The following is a 22,859-nucleotide window of genomic DNA, read 5'->3' on the forward strand; positions in this document are numbered from 1 at the left end:
GTTTCAGCTAAGTCTAAGTTTAAGTTGTTCAGTATGGCTAGTCATATGGCTGATTATTGGTAAATCTTTTGTGTTCCTATAATAGCTTAGGTGGTGTATGGAATCCCCTAACCGGTGAGTATCAAAAGTACTTGGCCTATGCTGACGACATGGATCTTTTCTCAAGTAAACATAGGCTCATCTACAGTCCAAACCGAATGATTTGCGCGACCAGTCTTTAAGGTACGGTCTCTAAATAAGTATTCGGAAAACGAAATCAATTGATATTAAAGCTAAACAGCCTAATATTATTACCATTGCTGGCAAATAGATTGATTAAGTTGCAGAGTTCACGTAGCTCGGTAACCAATTTACTGCAACGGTGACCCTTTCGCTGATATAATAGCAAGCTTAAGCAAAGCAAAAGCAGCCTTTGGAATGCTCAAAGAAGTACGATACTCCAATTCTAACATCAAAAATCGGTATTGTATTGTGTGGTTGTGAATGCTGGCCAACATCACTGGAGATTGTGTTTCTAAACCTATGCCTCGGCACAATAATACGCGATTGGTGGCCAGAAAACTGGACAGCGAACACTGAAGGGCGCACAGAAGATGCAATGAAGTTACAATGGACGTTGATATCCGTAAGAGGAAGTGGGCATGAATTGGACGCTCTCAGAAAACCAGCTCAAAAAATACCAACGATGGCAGTAGAGTGGAACCCACAAGGGCATAGACGCAGGGGTAGACCAAGATGATCCTGGCGACGCAGCTTGCATGACGAAATAACTCGCAACGATCTCAGCTGGACTCAATTGAGGAAAAACCCAAAGGATAGAAATAAGTGGAAATCATTAACTTTGGCACTATGCGCCACATAATCGGCGCTTAAGCAAATTATAATAATAATAAAAGGATGCCCCTGCTCGTTAAATTTCCCATATTCTGCAAGGATCACGAATGTTTTGATTGAATACTTAAACGATGCTTGAAATCTGGGGAAAAACTATTACTAGTTTTTTTTTGTGACCAAACGTTGTCTGAATTGCTTCCTAACAACTCTAAATCTATATCCTTGTTTTTCTTGTTGTTGTAGCAGCATAAACGTTCCCATACATATACGGGGAATGCTGCTAATGTGAAAGTGAGTCTTTGGCCAGATAAAAATAGGGGTCGTTCCGGTAACGTAGAGTCGACTGCCGCGGGAACGTATCTATCTTTCTCTTCTTAATAGGCGCAATAACGCGAAAATGAACGAATTTGGGCGAGTTTAATAAGTCAGTACTTTTTCTCTCGAGTTAACTGGTGTCAGTTGGACACAAGCAAACCTTTTTCCACTTAATCTTTTTAACGCAAAATAGTTTTTTCTCTTTCTAAAGAGGCCTTCCTCTTTCAGCGAGCTTCAGAGTTACTCATATTTGTGGCGGAGCCTAAAAATATCCACAGAAATGAAGTTAATATGACTGAAATAACATTTAGCGTCGATTTTAACTATAAGATACTTGAACTCTACTACATTTTATGAGTACTTTGAATGAAGTTTTATCCAACATTTGCAAAAAATAAAAATTTCCGCAAAAAAAAAAAAAAACAAAAAAAATTTGCGAAAAAAAATAAAACTATTTTTCAACATTTGCGAAAAATAAAAATTTCCGGTTTCGTAGATATAAACTTTATATTGTATTTTTGATACTTTTTATTATATTATTTTCTAACATAATTTGCACTTAGTTTCGTTGCAGTCTTTTCTGTTTGATGGTGTGGTATTGTCAGCGTAAGCCGCAACGCGGAAATATCGATACTTTTTTTTCTGAAGCAACAACATTTAAATTGAAGTTTTCGACTATGACTTCCAAAAACTTAACCATAGTAAAGTGCTCTGTTATGCTAGAGAAGCCCTTCTCTGCAATAATGTTAGCTCAACATTTGGTTCTAGCCGATAACAGATCGCTAACAGACAATCCCACATTTTTATGTTATTTACAGGTTTCACATCTACGGTTTGTTTTTTTAGCAATACTAAGTCTGTTATTATCAAATAATTAAGCTATTTTCTACGCATATTACCGAAAATATACATTCATGCTAAATATAAAGTGAAAAGTAATTTTCCGCACGGAAATTCTACCACACAAAATTTAATTAATGCTGCTTCCTGTTTTGTTTTGCGTTGTTACTGTTCTGATTGCTCCTGAAGGTATACTATAAAAATTGTTTACATTTTTAATACTACTATCATTGCGTGCCTGCCGTAGCGGAATGATGTGCGTGACTATCATTCGATATATGGGCATCAAACGTCATATAAAGTCATATATAGTACAAAAGTATGTGTTCTAATAGCGGTCGTCGCTCGGTAGGCTATGGAAAACCGCTTAGAGTGTTTCTGCCATGAAAAAGCTTTTTGTATTTGTCGTTCGGAGTCGGCATAAAACTGTAGATCCCTCCATTTGTGGAACAACATCAAGACGCACACCACAAGAAGGAGGCGGAGGAACTCGGCCAAATATCTAACAGAAGTTTACGCCCCAATTATTTATATATTTTTTCATTCCATTGCTTTGTTATGGTTTTTTGAGTCCATATTCTTTAAAGTTAAGTTCTAGATAGAGTTCTGCCTCTAACACCTGTTGTTTTTGTGACCAACCCTCGGAAACTCCAACACATTTTCTTCTCGAACGTGATGCTAAAGCGAGATGAAGGATTAGATATCTCGCCGGATGCGACCAGGAAAAAGGTACAATCACTCAGCTTAACTCAGCTTCATTTTGGGTTTATGGAGAGGGCTGGGTTCGGATGAAGTACTGTGATGAGTAGAGCACACAAATGGCCGTGGCGTCGAAGTGCATACCTCATTTTCATTCATTCATTCATAAGTTTTAGATTTCTCCAATTCTTTAGAAACAATTTTTCAAGGGAAGGTAGCGAAGTGTTGCTTATTGGCTTTCTACTTATACATATTTGCATATTTATCTTAAAGAGATTCTCTTACTTTCTGAACACTGCCTGACTAGCTGAGGCAGTACAGCATACACAAGAATCTGAGTGCCCATACTTGCAAGCACGAATGTCTTTTCGTTACCGGATAGATAAACGGAACCCTCGAAAAGTGAACTGTTTCTGAATTAATTGTCGCTGAGTCGAGTGCGCGCTGAAAGCAGCTTGGCAATCTGATTTGGTAAAAGAGGTGTTTGGGAGGGGGAACTGCATTTAAATCCCTAATTTCGCAGAGCAGACGCTTCCTGGATTCTTTGCTTGGATTCTTCAGTGTAGAAACGAATCTCTATTGCGCATTGCTACCTGATTTCACATCTTTCATTAAATATAAAATATTAAAGGCGTCCATGTTTCTTTTTTCAAAATCACGGAATTTATTAAAAACTCAGTACAGCTTCTCGGGATGTAACTGCAAAGCCTTCCAGAATCTAAGAATCTTATATTAAATTTTCATTCATCAGACATATTAATTTTGTTATTTCAAAGGCAAATTCTATGCTTGGTGCATGAATATCAAATGATAGAAACATTTTTTCTTATAGCGGTTGCCCCTCCGCAAGCAATGGCAAACCTCCGAGTGTCTTTCTGCTATGAAAAAGCTCTCCTAAAAACCATTTGCCGTTCGGAGTCAGCTTAAAACTGTAGTCCTCTCTATTTGTGGAACAACTTCAACACATCACCACAAATAGGAGGAGGAGCTCGGCCAAACACTTAACAGAAGTGTAGGCTCTAATTATCTATCGATCTTGACTTTTCTTTGCCTAAAACAAGTTTTACTAATATTCTTAATTGGATGCCCTAGTTTACGTATAATTAATAAATCGTCTGCAGTAAATTATTATTTACGCGATTTCGGCCGAGTTTTACAAAGCGCGCCGTTTCTTTCTCCTGCTAGTCGGTGCCAGTTGGACACACCAAGTCAAGCCAAGTCCTTCTCCACCTTATGTTTCCGACTCAGAAGAGGCCTTCCTCTGTTACTACCAGCTGATACCGCATCGAATACTTTCATAGACTAAATATGTACAATAAATCAAAAAATATTTCATATTGCTGGACTTAGGGCCTCTTCAAGATTTTGTAAAAACTTCTGATTCTTCGATGCAATAAATTCGGTGGAAATTCTGTCCCAATCGCGAGCCGAAACTCATTTATAGGTTTTTCTGAATACTGAAGTTTTGAAATAAAAAAATAGTATTCGTTTTATTGATCGGTTGTTGAAGTGAAACTTCTTAGGCGTCGATGGACGAGCGAGAATGGAGAGTAAAATTTTAGGGCCATGCAACGTTTTGGCCATTTTCGTTCCGCGAGAGAGAAAAAAGATATAACGTCAAGGAAAAGGATGGAGAGAGCTATACCTTATATATATCTTAGATACACTTTAGGCAATTTTTCCTGAGTTTTTCCTTGTGGTTGCTAATTTCTAGTGAGAAATTACACAGCCTACTTTTTGGCGCTTGCTTGTTCGTGCAAACTTGTAGGAAATATATTTTTGGTGCCTACTTTTGGAGTTATATTTCCTTGGTGCCTACTGTTTGGGGCGTTTTTTGTTCCCAATTTTTTTGGCGATTTTTTTGGTGCCTACTTTTTGGCGCTTATTTCCGTTTCCCGTCGTGCGTACTATATCCATTCTGGTGCTATCCATTCCAGCGACGGATTTATTGGTATTGCCTTGCGGTAATTTGTGCCCTTGCTGCGGTCCTGGAATCGCTGCATTTTGCGGGTGATAATGCGCGTTGTTGCCACAGTTTGTGTCCGGTCGACCCTTCTCCGTTTTTTGTAAATTTTGTCTATTTGTATTCTCTGCAAATGTTGTGAATTTATTTAGATATATATTATTTCTCTCTCTCTCTCTCTCTTTCATTTTCTCTCTTTCTTTGTCTGCCTTGAAAGTTTCACTTCTGTTATGTGTACTACGCTAAGCGCACTTTTCTTATTATTATTTTTTTATCATTCTTCAGTAGCTGTTAGTGTTTTAAGCCAATGAAAACTAGTCGTTTCCACGCCAGTCGGCTTTACGTTACCGGAACTACTCGGATTTATGTATATCACGCCAAGGACTGTCACTCCAAAAGAATTCGCCGTACATATCTGCTGATACAAAAACAACAAAAACAGGAAAAAAGAAGAACAACAACAACTTTTTTTTCTTTGTTCACTCCTCGCGGGAGCATAGGTCCTCGACAAGACTCAGTCTTGCGTTGATTTCGTTAATAGATTTTGATTTCTGACAGGGTAGGTGATTAGCCTGCCGCTACCAGTCCTAAGTAGTGGGAGTGCCCACCAGTCGTTGCTTAGTAACCACGATTTCTTACGGCTTGAAGCGCCATCTGTGTCTCACATTTTTCTTGCATAAGGATCGCACAGATGGTTGAGGACTTCGCTAAATTTTTGGTGTGTGTACGCTATTACCGCGGTTGCGCCCTTCCTCTTGTTGGCGTCACTGATGCAATGTGTACAACAACAACTACATCACCAATAACAACAACATCACCAACAACAACAACATCATTGAAATTTTATTTTATAAAACACTTAATATCTTTCCTTGGGGAAAAACAAGGATATGGAAATTTATCATTCAGTAAACAATCCGTTAATTGTGACCCCCACATGCTTAGTGAAATCGTTGTGGAAATCAGAAAACTATTATTCTCTATGAAAATATTGCCATAAAAATGCAGTTACTGGCATTAATAGCACTTATCTTCACAGCAAATCTACACCAGAGAATCAAAGTTGCTGTAATAGGACACAACACTCAGCTGTCCCACATGTCCTCGCTCTAATGACCAGTAATCAGCGATGATTTTTACACAACACCTGCAACTGTCCCAGCGACTGAAGTAAATTCCATATTTGTTAGCTCAACTCACGGTTAATGCATTGACATGGATATTTTATTTACCATTCAAGGCAAAGTGTTGTTGCTGCAGTTGCTGTTGCAGATGCTAGTACGTACGTACAAGTTGGGTGGGGAGGCGGGCATCTGTTGTTACACTTTCGCTATTTCCACAATATTCCCGCTATGTACCTGTATACCCACACATATACACACATATATAATACATATACAGGTATACCTAACTATGAGAAATATATGCGCAGGTCCTTGCATAAATGTCCTGCACAATATTGAGTTCATTCTACTTTCGTGTTGCAACTGTACATACACGCACATACACACATAAATCGGTATGCATTGCTACAACTTGGCCACACTGCTATGCTACGTATACTAATGGCGTGGCGTAGTAAAAATTTTTCGCTTTTGCATCCTGCAACTGAACTACATAGTAATACACACACACGCACACACACGCAACCATACATAACTCTCTCTCGCATGCATACTGCCGAAAGCTAAAGCAGACACACATACATACCCTACTTTTGCGTGTGCGCCTGTATTTGCAGTCAATAAGGATATGCAAGCGTCGTACAGTCCCGTCAATGCGTTCCAAAGGGTTGTTAACCTTTTGGCGCATGTCTACAGCAGCGTTCATTCAACAGCAGCAGCAGCAACAACAGAGACAGCAACAGCAACAGCAATAGGAGCAGCAACAGCCGTTTCAAGCATTCCAAGCGTTGCGCTTTAGTTAGTAGAATGCAAACAGCTTTTTTTGCAAAGGTTTATTTTGGGTGCGGCGCCACCCACTGACCCACACCAACAACAGTCTGCTCCTCACATGCATACACACATTCCAACATGTGTTCGTATTGTCGTAGGTGTGCACTCACACACACACACATGCAAGTGCCGCTGACCACCTGCTTTCGTGTTTCACTATAAATTAGGTAAACTATTTGAGGACACTGCCCCAATTTTGAAACTCCATCGAAAATGACACATGTAACAATTTGTGTACGAATACGAATATGAATACCAGCAATAAGGAAGTGGCTGATTATTAAAATTAACGTAGCATTTGCGTGTTGTTAACCAGTGGAAGAGAAAATGTGTCGATTGTAAATAATATTGACCGAATGAGCGAACTGATGGCGTTGGGTGTAATTATTTGGAGAAAAATTAGCGAGTAAGAATGAAAATTTAAAAATAAATACACTATTTTAGCTTTTTTCATTAAATTTTTGTATCAACATTCTAGTAAACTCTATCGCTTAGTGGGCAAACCTACTGAATTGTTCGGTGCCCACCTGAGGTCTATATCAGGAACAATTTTAAGCTTTTTTCACTAAAAAATTAAAACATGGTTGGAATTTTACGCAGTCGGATGACAGGAGTATCAAACGAAAGAAGAAAGTCGTGGCGTATGAAAAAAGTGATATATTAAAATTTTTCTTCAGAAAAAATTACAGAAAATAAAATTTTAAAAGTTACCCTTGAAGAAAAAATATATCTGGCAACAAAAAAGCTGATAGCTGGCACATCTTCTCTTTAGCGTAAAAATTTTGATTTTATCCGATTACTAGTTCGTTCTAAGACAAAACATTAAGATAATCAATTTATACACGAGCGGTGAGATTCAGCGCACTAGAAAGAGTTAGTTTTCTGGAACGGCAATCCCTGCTCGGGAAAAACCACGAATCAATATGGTACCTAGAACCGGTTGCCATATGACTGAAGAGATGGTCCGCTATCTATGTGGTCAGCAATCGTCTGTAATTTTTCGAGGCCACGGCTCAAAACAGAGGAGGATAAGGAAAGTTGTGGCGCAGGATGCAAACCAACTCCCCTAACACCCCTCTCCCTCTGGTCACAACCTGTCGAAACAGCACGCTTCGCGGGTCTACCGTTAGATGAGCTAGACGAACACGACCAGTAAGTCCATCGCACTGACAGGGTTTAGTGAGCTACAACAACGCACAGGGCACAACATCTGTGGTCAGCTATGGCTACCATGGGGGTCGTAGACAGCCCGATATGCCTATCCTGTCTTGAGAATGACGACTTTGCAGAGCATTTTCTCTGTAGCTGCCCTGCATTTTCCAGAATCAGACTTAGGATACTGCGTTGCGATACACCGAGTATGGACAAAGTTCATACTCTTCCTCTTCCGGTTCTCTTAAAATTCATCAATGAATCCAAGAGATTTGTGGAGGAGTGACCTCAAACTAATTTATCCGTTTTACCATCCACTCTTTTTCTTTCCTATCTTTATTTTTTCTACTGATATCTATCCGGTCTACTAACTGAGTGCTTGAAATTGTCCAACCCCCCAACAAATCTGATCTAAGCTACAACAATAACAGCAACAGTGATTGCACTGGTTTTTCACTGATTTTTCACTGGTTCGCTGTGCGTATTTGACTATAACTCGAAAAGTTAGAATCAGAAAAAATTCAAAATTTTCAGTTCTTTTTTCACAAATGACAAAAAAGAAAAAAATACCTGCAATTTTGAGCAAAATTAATTTTTTTTTGACATTTTTTTTTAACTTATAAAAATGCTAAAAAGACTAGTAAAATATTTGACTTTAAAAAGCTCCATACTAAATTGCTTCAAAATATAATTTTTTTGAAGATTTTCAAAGCTTACTTCGTACTATATGAAAAAAAAAAAATGAAAATTAATTTTTTTCTGTTCTGTTTTTCTCAAATGACAAAAAAACTTAAAATTTAGTTTGAACAAAAAATTTTTTTTTTTGGAATTTTTTTATATTTCTAAAAATTTTAAAATATTTGCCTTTAAAAAGCCCCATACCAAAATTTCAAAAATTTTAAATATTTTTGCACTGCTTTTTTACTGATTCGCTGTGAGTATTTGAATATGACTCCAAAAGTTGATTGAGTCTAACTATGAAACTTTCAGGGATTGCTGAGCGTAGTCTCAACTTTTAATGAAAAAAAAAAAATAAAAAATTCAAATTTTTTCTGTTATGTTTTTCACAAATGATAAAAAATAAATAAATTTTGGTATAAAAAATTTTCAAAAAAAAATTAAAAAAAATTAAAAAAATTTTTTTTTTTCCAAACGAACAGTAAATAAATTTTGGGAAAAAAATTTTCAAAAAAAAAAAAATTTCGAAAAAAATATTAAAAAAAAAAAAATTTTTTCTAAACAAAATATGTATTAATATAATTTTTTATAACATTTTTGTGTTCCATGTTTAAGAATAAAATAAATTTTACACCAAAAATATTTTTTCAAACAAAATAATTATATAATTTTTGTATATAATATGTAGGTATATTTTATTTTTTGTTAAAAATCATTAGGAATCTTGTTTTGGAAAATATGTTTGTTGCATGTTTTAGAATAAAATAAATAAAAAACAAAATTCGAAAAAAATATTTTTTCAAACAAAATATTAAAACAAAATTATTTTTTGTTCAAAAGCATAAGGAATCTTATTATGGAAAATATTTTTTTATTTCATGTTTTAGAATAAAATAAACTTAAAACAAAAATGCTTCCAAACTAAATATTTTCTCAAATTCCAATATTGCGGTTTGGCTCAAAATTTTAGGGATTTGTTTTGATTTTTTTTTTTAGTTTATTTTATTCTAACACAAAAATTATAAATGTGTTAAAAAGAACCGAAAATATTTGACTTCAAAAACCCCATAAAATGTTTTTCCAACTTTAAATTTTTCCAAGATGTTCTCAGTTTATTTCTTATTATATGAAAAAAATGATGAAGAAAATAATGAAAAAAAATAAAAAATCATTGTTCTTCTGTTCTCACAAAAAAAAAATCCTAAATATTTTGAGCAAAAAAATATTTCCCAAATGTCTAGACGGTTTTCTTGTTTTTTTTTACTTTTTTTTTATTTTTTCATATTTTTTGTATGATTTTTGTGTTTCATATTGCAGAATAAAATAAACTGAAACAAATTTCAAATCAAAAATATTTTTCGAAAGAAAATATTAATATAAAACTATTTTTTGCTCAAAATCTTTTTTTGTTGATTTTTTTGTTTTTTTTTTATAATATTTTTGTGTTTCATGTTTTAGAATAAAATAAATAAAACAAAAAAAAACTTCCAAAGAAAAAAATATTTTTCCAAACAAAATATTAATATAAAAATATTTTGTGTTGAAAATCATTAGACATTTTTTGGAAAATATTTTTGGAAATAAAAAAAAAATATTTTTGCAAATAAAATATTAAGAAGAAAATATGTTTTGCTCAAAGTTCATAGAATTCTTTTCTTGGAAAATTTTTTTGGTTTAATGTTTTAAAGTAAAATAAACTTGAAACAGAAATGCTTCCAAAAAAATATTTTCCAAAATTCCAATATTGTGTTTTTGGATAATAGTTGTTTTTTCAAAATTTTTAGAGTTTTCGAAAAATTTTCTTTTGTAAAATATTATATGTTTTTTTTTGAAAATTTTTTTTTAAGTTCTATTATTCTAAAAAAAATTATAAAAATGTTAAATGGAGCTATAAAATATTTGACTTTTTAAAAAGATCCATCCATACTAAAATTTTTAAAAATATAATTTTTTTTCAAGGCTTTCTCAGTTTACTTCTACATACTCAAGCCTAAAAATAAACAAATTTTCAGGAAAAGTAAATAATAATATAATACTTGGATCACTTGACATGGAGACGCTTAAAAGTAATAACAACCATCTGTGATTCAAAGGTGGGGTCTGGTGCCAAGTTCTTTGCCATCAGCAATACCCAAGATGGGAAAGCAGATAATTGTTGTAGTAAGGGAGAGACTCTATCTTGAAGGCCAAAGGCAGCTCATGTTATCATTTATTAATTTAAATACTTTATATATATATTTAAAAAGAAAATATATAAATGAAACTTAAATCCGTTGCACTAATCTGCCATCTTCGAAATTAGTTAAAAGTGCTAATTCAGAAAAACTTTGAACATTGGCAAAATTTTTTATTATTTTTATATATACCTATTTATTAGAAATTAGTATACAATAAATATTATAATGCTGAAGCAACTAATACCACCAGTTTTTTTTTTTTGTTTTGGAATAATACCTCCAAACTTGAAAGCTTGGACTTTTTTGGCTGTAAGGCTGATCCAGTCTCGCCACACTTATTGTCAGTCACGTTCGCAGTTGTTTGCGCTCTTTTCCAAGCAGCTGAGAGATGGACGGCTGTTTATTTACGGCCATATGTTTCTCAAATTCAATTCAAAGTTGCGAGTCCTCTCGCCATAGTAATAAATCTCAGTTCGTCATAGTCGTCTAAAAATAGCAAAATTAACATGGTAACAAGGGAGTTGCCACTTAGTCTAAAAAAACTGCCTGTAGCTCTCTAAAGCATGCGCTTTAAGCAGTTTCATAAATTATCAACTACAAATTCTGAGCAAATACGCAAGTGACATACTCGTAAAAGGTCTTGTATGTACGCTTGCAAGCAAGACAAATTTGGCTTGGTTTGTATATTCACTTTTTCAGTGACTGCCTTGTCTAATGACAACACCTTATGACTTGTACCCATGGCCAGTCGTTATCCACGTGCCCACTTTGCGTGTTGGCGCGCCAAATGGACTCGGATATGTCGCTGACGACACCACTCACTGACAGTTTTGCGGTAAATGACTAGTCAGGTGGATTTAAGGCAGTCAGTCATATCACCGGCATTTTCATGTCGTCTCCTTCCTTTCAGCTACATGCATATTTTTTCATTATAATGATAAAAAGCGTAGGCCGGCCAGCCCATGCTAACCTGACAACTTGTTGACCCAGTGATTCATAGAGCTATTCAAAACGTGCGCGAGTTACACTCCCGCTTTTGATTACATGTATGTATGTATATATACAGATATTTATACGCGAGTTTAATGCTTCTTGCAATTAAAGCGCCTTCTTTCCGCGTATACTCGTACTCATTTTTTGTTTTTTCTTGTGTTTTTGTTTTTATTTTAGTAATCGACAGTCATCACTCGACATGTGGCTCCTAGACTCTCTTTAGATAGCGTGAGCCATTGATTCATTTGCTGCCATAGGCGCACTATCATCTAATCATTTCCTCATGCGTTCAAATATGCATTCACTCATCACAGTAATTCATCAATACGTCCATCTATCAACGGTGTGCATGCAAGTGTTTGCCTTTTTGTCGCTTCGTGCGCGTAAATTTTCTTATCAGCACTTTTGATATTTTTCGCTCGACTCATACAATCGAATTTTGTTTTTGTTTTTGTTTTTTGTTTTTTGCTCTCATTACTATACTTATGCGGGTATGCCGCAAAGCAACGATTGTGGTTTGTGTGGTCTGTATGGTGGGTGTATAACGACGGGGGGCGGGGGATGGGTGTGTGCCCTACAGCGGTTGTATTGAATTTCTGTTGATTTGCTTCTTTCATTTTATTTCCATTTGGCTTTTCTTTGTTTTTACTTTTATTTTCCACCCTACTCCCTTTTTTGTTGCGCGAGTACTGCGGAAAAATATACAACTTTTAACTGTTGTCAAGTCAAATATAAAATTGCTGTGAGTTTTTTATTTGCTGAATTAATTAGCTCTCTTGTAAATCTATTAGCTGATTTCACACGTAACAAATGATGCCTGCATGCTTATATAGTAAGTATTATCTATATGTATGAGTTTGTATATGAGGGCATACGTATGTAGATACCCAGCTAGAAGTTGACTGCTGAACCTAGACGACTATCTGTGTTATTTCTCCTCTTGATGGGTGCGGTAAACCTCTAAACTATTTCAATGGGACACACCAAGTGAAGTCAAGTCTGTCCAACATTTGATCTTTCACTGCTTGAAAGGAGGTTTTACTCTTTCTCTGGTAGCATCAGCAAATACCACGTGGACGGCTTTTAGTATAGTAAGATATGATCTGGTCAGTAGAGTAGCTGTCTAAAAATCTTTAAAATCTTTATTAGGGATGTAATTTCTTGACTCAGGGTAGAGGTAACTCATGGTATGTTTAAGTACTGAAAATATTTTGGTTAGTAGCCAATATTGAGTCACGAAATCCCGGGGTCCCGAATGACGGAAATAAAGAAAAATTATTAAACTTTTCTCGAGTTGACATGAACTACGTAAATATTTGCGGTACGAAAAAAAAACGGGATCCCGAAATCCCGAATAATGTAATGTCGGGATCACGATATTTCTTGAGTACTAAACACCTTTAAAGAGTTGGTTTGAACCATAGAGTCTTTAAGTACCGAAAATATTTCAGTTAGTGTTCAATATTCAGTCCCCAAATCCGGGGGTCAAGAAAAGCTGCATTGACAAAAATTATTAAATTTTTCTTGAATTGAAATGAACTATTTAAAGGTTAGCGAAACTCAAAAAATGGCGTGATCCTAATCTTATAGAAGAAAAAAAAAAACAGCGGGATCCCGATAAACCATCCCACAAACCTTTAAATGGTTGATCTGAATTCAAAGAAAATTTGTTAATTTTTTTTTAAGTTAACATCCAAAGTTAATCGAACAGGGTTTGATGTGATTTTTTTGTGATGAATTATGTTAAGGTTTGCGATACTCTAAAATCACGAATAATGGCATTTCGGAATACCGGTGCTTTTTGAGTACCACCAACCCTTTAAGTAGGTGATTTGAATTCAAAGAAAATTTATTAACTCTTTTCAAGTTAACATCTAAATGTAATCGAACAGTGGTGTGATTTTTATGTGATGAACTATTTCAAGAGACTTCGGGATCCCGGTGCTTTTTGAGCACCACAATCCTCTGAATAGTTGATTTGAATTGAAAGAAAATTTTAAGCAAACGCACACTTCAAATTAGAGGAGATTAGAGCTCTGCCAAACACCTAACTTATCAAGAATAGTCAAGAATGATAGAAAGAAGATTACGCCCATCAGAGAGTACGTGACGTTACGTTTGCCGAGTTGTGCAGTATTGCCAACCATTTTCTCTTCGCAATAAATTTAGTGCTTTTTTATACCGAAAATGCGAAAATTTTGAAGTTTCGTGTTTGTTTCTTTTTCTTTTAATTTAAAGCTACCGAAACTTTAGGTTAAAAAAAAAACTGTATTATTATACAAAAGAAGGTTAAAAAAGGCCAATGTGAGAAGATTTTAGTGCTAATGAAAATTAGTTGGTTTTTATAAAATTTCATATTTTGAAAGTGTGAATTTAATTTTTTGCTCCTTTTAAGGTTATGGAAGAATATTAAATGTCCCTCTCTCAACTCTTCTTAAGATTGAAAACTTTTTACACATTTTAAAAGGCGTTTGAGTTTACTGAATGCGGATTAGAACCATTGAGGTGTAATCGTTTCTTCCGGCCATCAATCCTTAGTGGGGCATAGGGCATCAAGAGGTGTATTCATTATAAAAATAAGCACCAAAATACCAGAAAATACTAAAGAAACCATACTGACATTTTTACAAAAAGGGTACCTTATCTAGTTACATAACCTCAATTATAGCAAATAAGTCGTTCCCTTAACAAAAGAGTCTCGCTTGACAAAAATAACTTGTAAATTAAATTGTACATAAGCCCAACACATTTATTAAAAAAAAAACGCACATTCTAAAGACAGTTTGTCACGCATACAAAGTTCTTTAAATGATTCAATAAAAATTTGTTGTGTTATTTTCTTTGAATGGGAATTTTAGTGCGTTTTTATATCCAAAGGTAGGCAATACTGCAGTAGCGAGAGAGAGGTTTGACTGCCGAAAGTAGAAGAACACCAGCAACACCTGCAATAGCGGGCACTGCCACCAGATGTTAAAAAAAGTAAAGCTAAATAAAACTAAGTGAATTATTGAACTAATTTAAAAAAAAAGTATATTTTACAAAATTATAAACATTACTTTTAATTAGAACAGGCTAGGCGAAAAAAAAGCTAAATCAAGTTACGAAAATGATAATCTGGCCATACTGGAGCTAAAATCACTTAACTCGTTGTCAAATTCGCTGAGAGCAAAGTAACGGGACCACGATAGGCGCCATCTCATTATTCTTTCCATCATGAAGAATAGTATTAAATATTCTCTTAACTTTTTTCGCCCAATCTTATAGAATCATTCATTCCTTCATGATATCAGCTTCGGGTGAAAGAAAGTACTATAGTTTTCCTTCTTTTTCATTACCTCAAAATCTGTTTAAATTATTTCATTCTGGCTTTGTTGACGTTTTTTATTTCCAAGGGCAGAACTTTGTGCTTAGGTTAGATTGAGAAGACGTTGAAGAACTCAGCACCCAAGTAATAACTCAGTGTCATACTCGGATGACTAGGCTAATATTAACAAGCAGACGCAATTGATAGTCCCGAATATCCCGATGTCCTGAATAACGGCATTTCGAGATACCGGTAGTTTTTTAGTATCACCAAACATTGATAGGTATGCATCCACCTTTTTGTTTATAATTTCCACAAAACGTGCGGATATTTATTTCTAAAATGCGACTTTTCTACATTTCTCATATTCATAGGTAAGATTCCATATCAACATAAAATACATTAGCAAGCGACAATTCTTTTCAACATTTCACCCACATATTTGCCTTGCTGTCATTTGTTTACGCTTTGCCAGCTCCTATCTTGATAATTGCAGTTTAAAGATTAGTTGACTATTTTATCTAATGCCATATTTTAACACACTGCTTACTTAATTAGTTTGAATGAAAGCTAAGTAAATACATTTTGATAATATTTTTCCTTATTATTGACTTTATCAGTCTGTAGCACTTAAGAATAATATGACCCTAGTCATTTTCGATTTGACTCTCTGAGAGCGCTTATGACGATCCTATTGTGTTCGAATAAATAGTCGTGGGGTATGAAAAATAAGAGAAATCTTTGGAGAGCTATAAACTCAAAGTGCATTCCTATACAGGCTGTAAATTCTATCTTAGAACGTTCAATAATAATGCAATTAGACGCTGGTTTTAAAGAATTGTAGTCTAAGTAGGCAAAGGTGAAATTGAAACCCTTTGTACATATAAAGAATACTGAATTCAATTTTAAAGAACTTCTCGATCGAGATCTCATAAAGTAGGTGACAAAATTAACCTAAAAACATCAATTTTAGACCTAAACATTTTATATTGACCCTTTGGAGTTCTTTCTCCGTCAAGAGGTGAGGAATTCCACTCACTATATTTGCATGAAAGCACCGGTATTTGGGCCTGGTGGTTTTCTCCATCTGTCTGACTTTGCTATTGTTTTCCTTTTACATATATTTTGCGCCTTTGCAACATCACGTGTGACGAGCTGTAATTCGATATTTCTATGAAAAAGCTTGGTATTTTTTAGCGTAAACTCGCTTTATTTATTCCTTTTTTCAGTGAGTTAAAAAATTCATCTCGCCAAATGAAACGAAAAGAAAAATCTAGTCTCGTGGCAACTGCACCAGTAGAGAAACTTAAAACCGTGAATTGTGAGTGATAGAGAAGCATTTTTTGAACGGAGAATATTGGAGAATTAAGGAAACCCAACCGTTGCAGATGAATTCATCTTCCCAATACAAATTATCGGCTTACACAAGAGAGTTTTTGAGCACTCAAAGAACGAATTTATGGGTTATCTGCACTAATTTGGCATCTAATGGTTTCTTTTTGTTTTCGACCATCTAAAATAAAATGCGAGGTCAACGTTTTTCAGCGACCTTTAAACAGCTCGTTTTTAAGGTAGCCATTTCTGAGTGGCAAAAAAGCTGTGAGAATTGGTTCCAGCGAATCATGGTTTTTTATACAAGGTGGCGCAAAATTAATCATCAATTCTGTTTATTTTTATGAGAATTTGAAATTTATTAAATTTTTGTGAATTTGGAAAAAAGTTTGAGACCTTGATTTACAGATTTTTTTATGCAAGGTGGCGCAAAATTAATCATCAATTCTGTTTATTTTTATGAGAATTTGAAATTTATTAAATTTTTGTAAATTTTGAAAAAAGTTTGAAATCTTGATTTACAGATTATTTTATGCAAGGTGGCGCAAAATTAATCATCAATTCTGTTTATTTTTAGGAGAATTTGAAATTTATTAAATTTTTGTGAATTTTGAAAAAAGTTTGAAACCTTGATTTACAGATTTTTTTATGCAAGGTGGCACAAAATTAATCATCAATTTTGTTTATTTTTATGAGAATTTGAAATTTATTAAATTTTCTTGAATTTTATTTTATTTTTATTAAATTTGTATGCAAGGTGGCGCAAAATTAATCACGTAATTTGTTTTTGAATAACTTTTTTACTACATAAAAAAAATTAATTTGAGTGATGGAAATCTTTATTTTGACTTTTACGAGCTCCTTTGCTTGTCTGTTCGCATATTGCAGAAGTTTAGTTCACAAATGTCAAATATGACCGATGCACGACGTCATTTGCAAAAATTAAAAATCTTTCTATGGGCTGATTAACTTGGCGCCACCTTGTAGTACGAACTATATTTGCATAAGAAATTGGAGGCATAAATTGAGCATAAAAAACATTCTGAATATTGTAGAAAGTGAAACTGGGCGTTGACTGTTTTTGCCTAGTGTACGTATAGGTACATATATACAACATATAGGAGTATTTTGTTTTGGAACATTTTTATTTGCTCTGCTTATTCGCGCATGTTTGAATGTATTATAAAATATAATATGTGTTTGCTCAATTACTCACCCCAATTTTTGGGTGTGCGTCCGAAATAGGTGCCATCCTTGCTATTGTAGATTATTTCCATGCAGGTCTTCTTCTCCTTAGGTTGAGGGAATTGGAATTCCGTTACGGCATTGCCATTCTTCTTTGTCGACATTTTGCACGCGTTCACTTGACGACTGACCGACTAACACTCCGACTGCGAGAAGCTCAAAATGATCGAACTGTATTGTTATTGTTGTTGTTTCCTAATAACGCGGGTGTATCAGAATTTGTTGTTACAAAGGTATAGATGATAAGCGAAAAATCAAAAATAAAAACCAAAAACACAAAATGAATAGGTATACAATAAGAATGAGCCAATAATTGTTTTTGCTTTTTTTTGTTTTTTTTTTGTTTGGTTTTGCATTCACACTAGCTGACTTGTAGTGGAATGAACTAATTATAAATTCATAATGACTTCTGTGAGGGGCAATTATGTATTGTTTTTGGGCGGCAGAGACTTAAATTTAAAAACTCTCTTAAGGGGATGGGGCAAACGCGAGTTGCTGAGAGTGCGGTTTTGAGCATATGTTCAGGTACATTTTGTATTATTTTGTGAATTCTGAATTTGATGTATTTTTTTAGTTATTTTCTTGTTCTATATTTTTTTTAATGCAAACTCGTTTTTTTAGTTTTTTATGAAATTGAAATTTAGGCAAAATTAAAAAAAAACATTGTTGTTGTATACAAATAGCGTAAAAAGTAGGAAGAAGCTATTTCAATAAATTTGTCGATAGTTTGGGTTTTGATTGTTGGAAGTCTTATCTTTAGTTTTAAATATTATATTTGTGTTTTATTAATTTTAAAAATGTTAAATTAAAGTTTTTTTTAAATAAAATAATAACAATATAAAAAATAATTTATTTGTTTATCTTTGGTTTTTAAATATAAACAATTTATTTTTTCATCTCAAATTTTTACTTTAGATCTGAAAAATTTCATTTCAACTTAGTTTTAGATGCAATGTTTTACTTTTTTTTACTGCTTTGGAAAAGTTTTATCTTTAGTTTCGAATAAATTTTGCTTTTTTTATTATATAACTTTTTTTTAAGTTCTTATTTTTTTAATTTTAAATTTTTATTTTTTTATTTTATGTAATTCATTTGGTATACATTTTTTTTAAATTATTTTATTTTTATTGTTGATACCTAAAGTGTATCGATTATCTATATTCGTTCAGAAGTAGGATTTTAAAAATCGGTTCCTGCTTCTGGCTAGAGATGGGTTTGTGCAAAAAAGGTGTTGAATTGTTTCCAACTCCTCCTCATTTCTGCAGCTACGACAGAAATCCTCCTTGCATAATTTCCTATGAGACAATATCGTGTGAGGGTCCCTACTAAGGTCCTGATTTGAAGCCTACTTAGTTTTATAATACTCTTGGACAGACGTAAATTTAGCCTTGGCCATGTTTGCCTAGCAATTTCACAGTTGTTAACGCCAATCCATCTTTGATTTGTAGAACTGATTAGTGCGTCCTTAATGAGAAGATTACAAGTTGTTTATTTTTACTTTACTTTGAGTCATTTTGTTTCATTTTACTTTAATTTAATTAATTAATCTTTTTTAATTTTCCATTTTACATTTTTAATTTTTTATTATTTTAAGTTACCTCATTTTATTTCATTTTAATTTTTTTATTTTGTTTTATTTAATTTTTTTGTACTATAGTTTATTTTTTATCCTGATTTATTCTTTTTAATTTACTATGCTATTAATTATTATTATATTATTTGATTTAATTTTAAAATTTTTATAAATTATTTTTTTTATTTTTTAATATTGTTTTATTTTAATTTTTAAATTATTATAAGTTATTATTTTTTTATTGTTTAATATTGTTTTATTTAATTTTTTTTTATTCAATTTATTTTATTTTATATTACTTTAATGTAATTTATTTTTTTTTAATTTTGTTTTGTTTTTAATTTTACACTTTTATTTTTATTTATTTTATTTTTTTATCCCCTTTATTCTATTTAATTTATTATGTTATTAATTATTATTATATTTATTTTTTAAATTATTTTTTTCATTCATTTTAATTCATTTTATTTCATTTTACTTTAATTTAATTTATTAATTTTAACTTTGTTGTTTTAATTTTACATTTTTAATTTTTTCACTTTATGTTCCTTCATTTGATTTTATTTTTATTTTTTTAATTTATTTTTCATCCTGATTTATTTTATTTAATTTGTTATATTATGAATTATTATTATGTTATTTCATTTTATTTTTATTTTTTTTTTAATTTTAAATTTTAAATTTTAAACCTTTTGAGCTTAATCCATCTCGGCTATTGCCAGAGATTACATATCCCGTATAAAATTTTCAAGGGATTGCGCTATGGTGGAGCTCTAGTGGTTGCTTAAATATTTAAAAATCTACGAACTATTGCTCATGTGTCCAGTATGGTCGACTTCTGCATGTCTTCTAAAAGGTGTTGGGCAGCCATATTTCTTCAAATTTTTGATTAGATGCTTAGGCACTAATCCAGTGGAAGGTATAGTTATTGGTACTACATATATTCACTTCCCTCGCTTTGTACAATATTTTTATTTTAATTTATTTTATTTTATTCGAATATATTCCATTTTATGGCGGCCGCCATACGGAATTCACAGAGAGAACGTTGGTTCGAATCTCAGTGAAAACACCAAAATTAAGAAAAACATTTTTCTAATAGCGGTCGCCACTCGGCAGGCAATGACAAACCTCCGAGTGTATTTCTGCCATGAAAAAGCTCCTCATAAAAATATCTGCCATTCGGAGTCGGTTTGAAACTGTAGGTCCCTCCATTTGTGGAACAACATCAAGACGTACGCCATAAATAGGAGGAGGAGCTCGGCCAAACACCCAAAAAGGGTGTACACGTCAATTATAAACAAATTCCATTTTATTTTCGTTTTTACATATTTTTTTACATTTGCTTTTTCTTTAATATTATTTGGTTTTATATACTATTTCAAAATTTGTTATTGATTTTTTTTGTTTAATTCTAATGAGTTCTATTAAATTCCATTTTTTTTAATTTTAGTTTTTCTTTATTTTATTTTTTATTCTTATTTTTATTTTGTTTGATTTCATTTTAATTTGATTCATTTTATTTCATATTTTATTATTTTTTTCTTCTTTTATATTTATTTTTATTTCATTTTAATTTGATTAATTGTATTCTAATTTATTCTATTTCATTTTATTCCAATGCTTTAAATATGGAGTTTGCAATTAAAATTCTTTATTTAAATTGTTCTTAATTGATTTGTTTCTCCATATTAAGCCCAACAATTTTTAAATCTAAGTGCTGCTATGCTTCAGTAGGAGTTAAAGAAAAAAAAAATAAAATATATATTTTCGAAAAATATTCTTTAACAACACATTTTTTCAGGATTTTTCAGTTTTCAGACATTTACTATTTGGAAATCTACTTCCTTAATAAATTGCCTTTCTTCGGATTTCGCACCATAAACTTTCAGAATTAGTTCTCATTCCACTTCTAAATTACATTCACTTCCATTTTTGGCTAGAACTATTTATTTGGCCCTATGTGCTCTGTTATACTAAATTTCTTTAGTTAAAGGTTTTGCCTTTAGGGATGCTTAGTTTTAAGCTATAAAAAATAATAACTTTTTCTTGCCCAATTTTTAAGCGCAAAGATAAAAATAAAAAAATTTGGTTTCAATCTAATTTAGTTTTAGTTTAAATTTTTTTTATAAATCTGTTGTTTTTAATATTCGATTTCGATTCACTTGAAAAGTTGTTGATGTAGTTTTGTTTTAAATAAATTAAAAATTACTGATTTCAATTAGTTTGCTTAAAATGTTTTAACATAAAACAGAATTTCGAATTTCAATCACTCCAAGTATCCAATCATATTTGCATTATAATTTTTCCATTTCTGCAAAATTTCGTACAAACATAAAATTTGTATTTTTACGCCAGAATCTCTTCATTTTATTATTTCACAGTACAACTGATTTTGCGCAATTCACTAGTCTGTTTTTACCCTTACTTCTTGAAACGGTTTTTATGCAAATATTCAAGCAAAATAAAATCGAAAAGGAATTAGAGCAATAAAAGCGCAGTCATATAAAAACCAGGAAATTTACACAAACAAAACTAACAAAAATTTCGCCACTCTCACACTTGTTTTGTGCTTTTACAAATCGAAGACTGAAACAAAATTTTTTCGTCTCTTTTTATTTAAACATTTTTTTATATAACAAATTTTGTAATTTCGAAAACTTATTTTTAGCTTATTTACTTTTCTATTTCACGGTTATTGCGGCAAAAAACTCAAATTTGTATTCCTACAATGAAATACAAATATGAGTTGTTGTTGGTAGAGAAAAATTTTAGTTCGTTGTAAGATTTTTTTTTTTGATTTATGGTTTGTCTGCGAGTTTTCGAGCTTCCGCGTGTACGTCTAGCGCTAACCGACAAAGATCACTGACTGAACCACTTTCCGAACGTAATACACAGCAGAATCGTTTCGAATTGTTCAACTCAACGCTACTCAATGCGACTCCAAGCGTCTCGGCCGCACTCTTTTGCCTTTGTGTACGATGTTTTGTCTGCTTTAAACGCCTGCCGATGTCTAGGTATTTTGTTTTGTCGGTTTTTGGGATTAAGACGCGCGCACTCAAGCTAATCACTATCGGCCACAATGAAGACCACGAAGACGTTGGCTATTGCTGAGCTAAACTGAACCGAACAGCTCCAATGAAACGCGATAACTGACTGCGAGCTGACTGACTAACTGAATGTGCATATCGATGATGTCGAAAGCTAGTCTGACAGCCGAGAATGAGACCTGTTGTCCGAGACGCAGACAATAGCACAACAGACCAGACCATCGGAGACCAGCAACTCTGTTGATGCCAGTCGCCGTCGAGTGGTGTTTATTGGGAGTGTAGGTAAGAACCTACACTACGCCGAAATTCACTGTCCACTGCACTGTTTTGCAGAGGTGAGGTGATGACGGTGGCAGCGATAGCGGCAGCAGCAAAAGCAACAGCTGTTGATACATTGGCATAGAAAATATGGACGTATGTATGTGAGTACATAAGTAACAACTCACCAACGAAGTACTCTACCAGACCCAAATACTTGTTGGTGAGTATTCAGCTGCCGCTGCTTTATCGTTTGCGCTGCCGACGCTGATTACAAAAAACCACAACAACAATTGTACTCAATGGCTTCTTTGGGGCTACGAGGTCGTACAGTGGGACTTTTGTGCTATAATTTGTTGAAAATTTTTTTTTGACTTCTAAAAATATTGTTTTTTTTTTCATTTGCGAGCAACAAAATTCTTCATTTTTCAATTGGCTATACAGCGATTGCCATTCGAGACATTAGAGGCTGCAGAAATTAAAAAAGACGG

The 22,859-nt window shown here is 33.1% G+C and overlaps 1 protein-coding gene across 1 annotated transcript in view; it reads right to left on the bottom strand.

Moving 5' to 3' along the window:
- LOC129247416 (sodium/potassium-transporting ATPase subunit beta-1) overlaps positions 1-22,227 on the bottom strand; it is an 87,093-nt gene extending 64,866 nt beyond the window's left edge. The window contains exons 1-2 of the mRNA XM_054886535.1: positions 21,741-22,227; positions 17,459-17,682 (exon numbers count right to left, since the gene is read on the bottom strand). Of these exons, the coding sequence (XP_054742510.1) occupies positions 17,459-17,591 (133 nt within the window). The 5' untranslated portion in view covers positions 17,592-17,682; positions 21,741-22,227. The remainder of the gene's footprint in view (positions 1-17,458; positions 17,683-21,740) is intronic.
- Positions 22,228-22,859: the final 632 nt, after the last annotated feature.

The sequence above is a fragment of the Anastrepha obliqua genome, chromosome 5 (assembly GCF_027943255.1).
Source record: "Anastrepha obliqua isolate idAnaObli1 chromosome 5, idAnaObli1_1.0, whole genome shotgun sequence".
NCBI classification, from domain to species: domain Eukaryota; kingdom Metazoa; phylum Arthropoda; class Insecta; order Diptera; family Tephritidae; genus Anastrepha; species Anastrepha obliqua.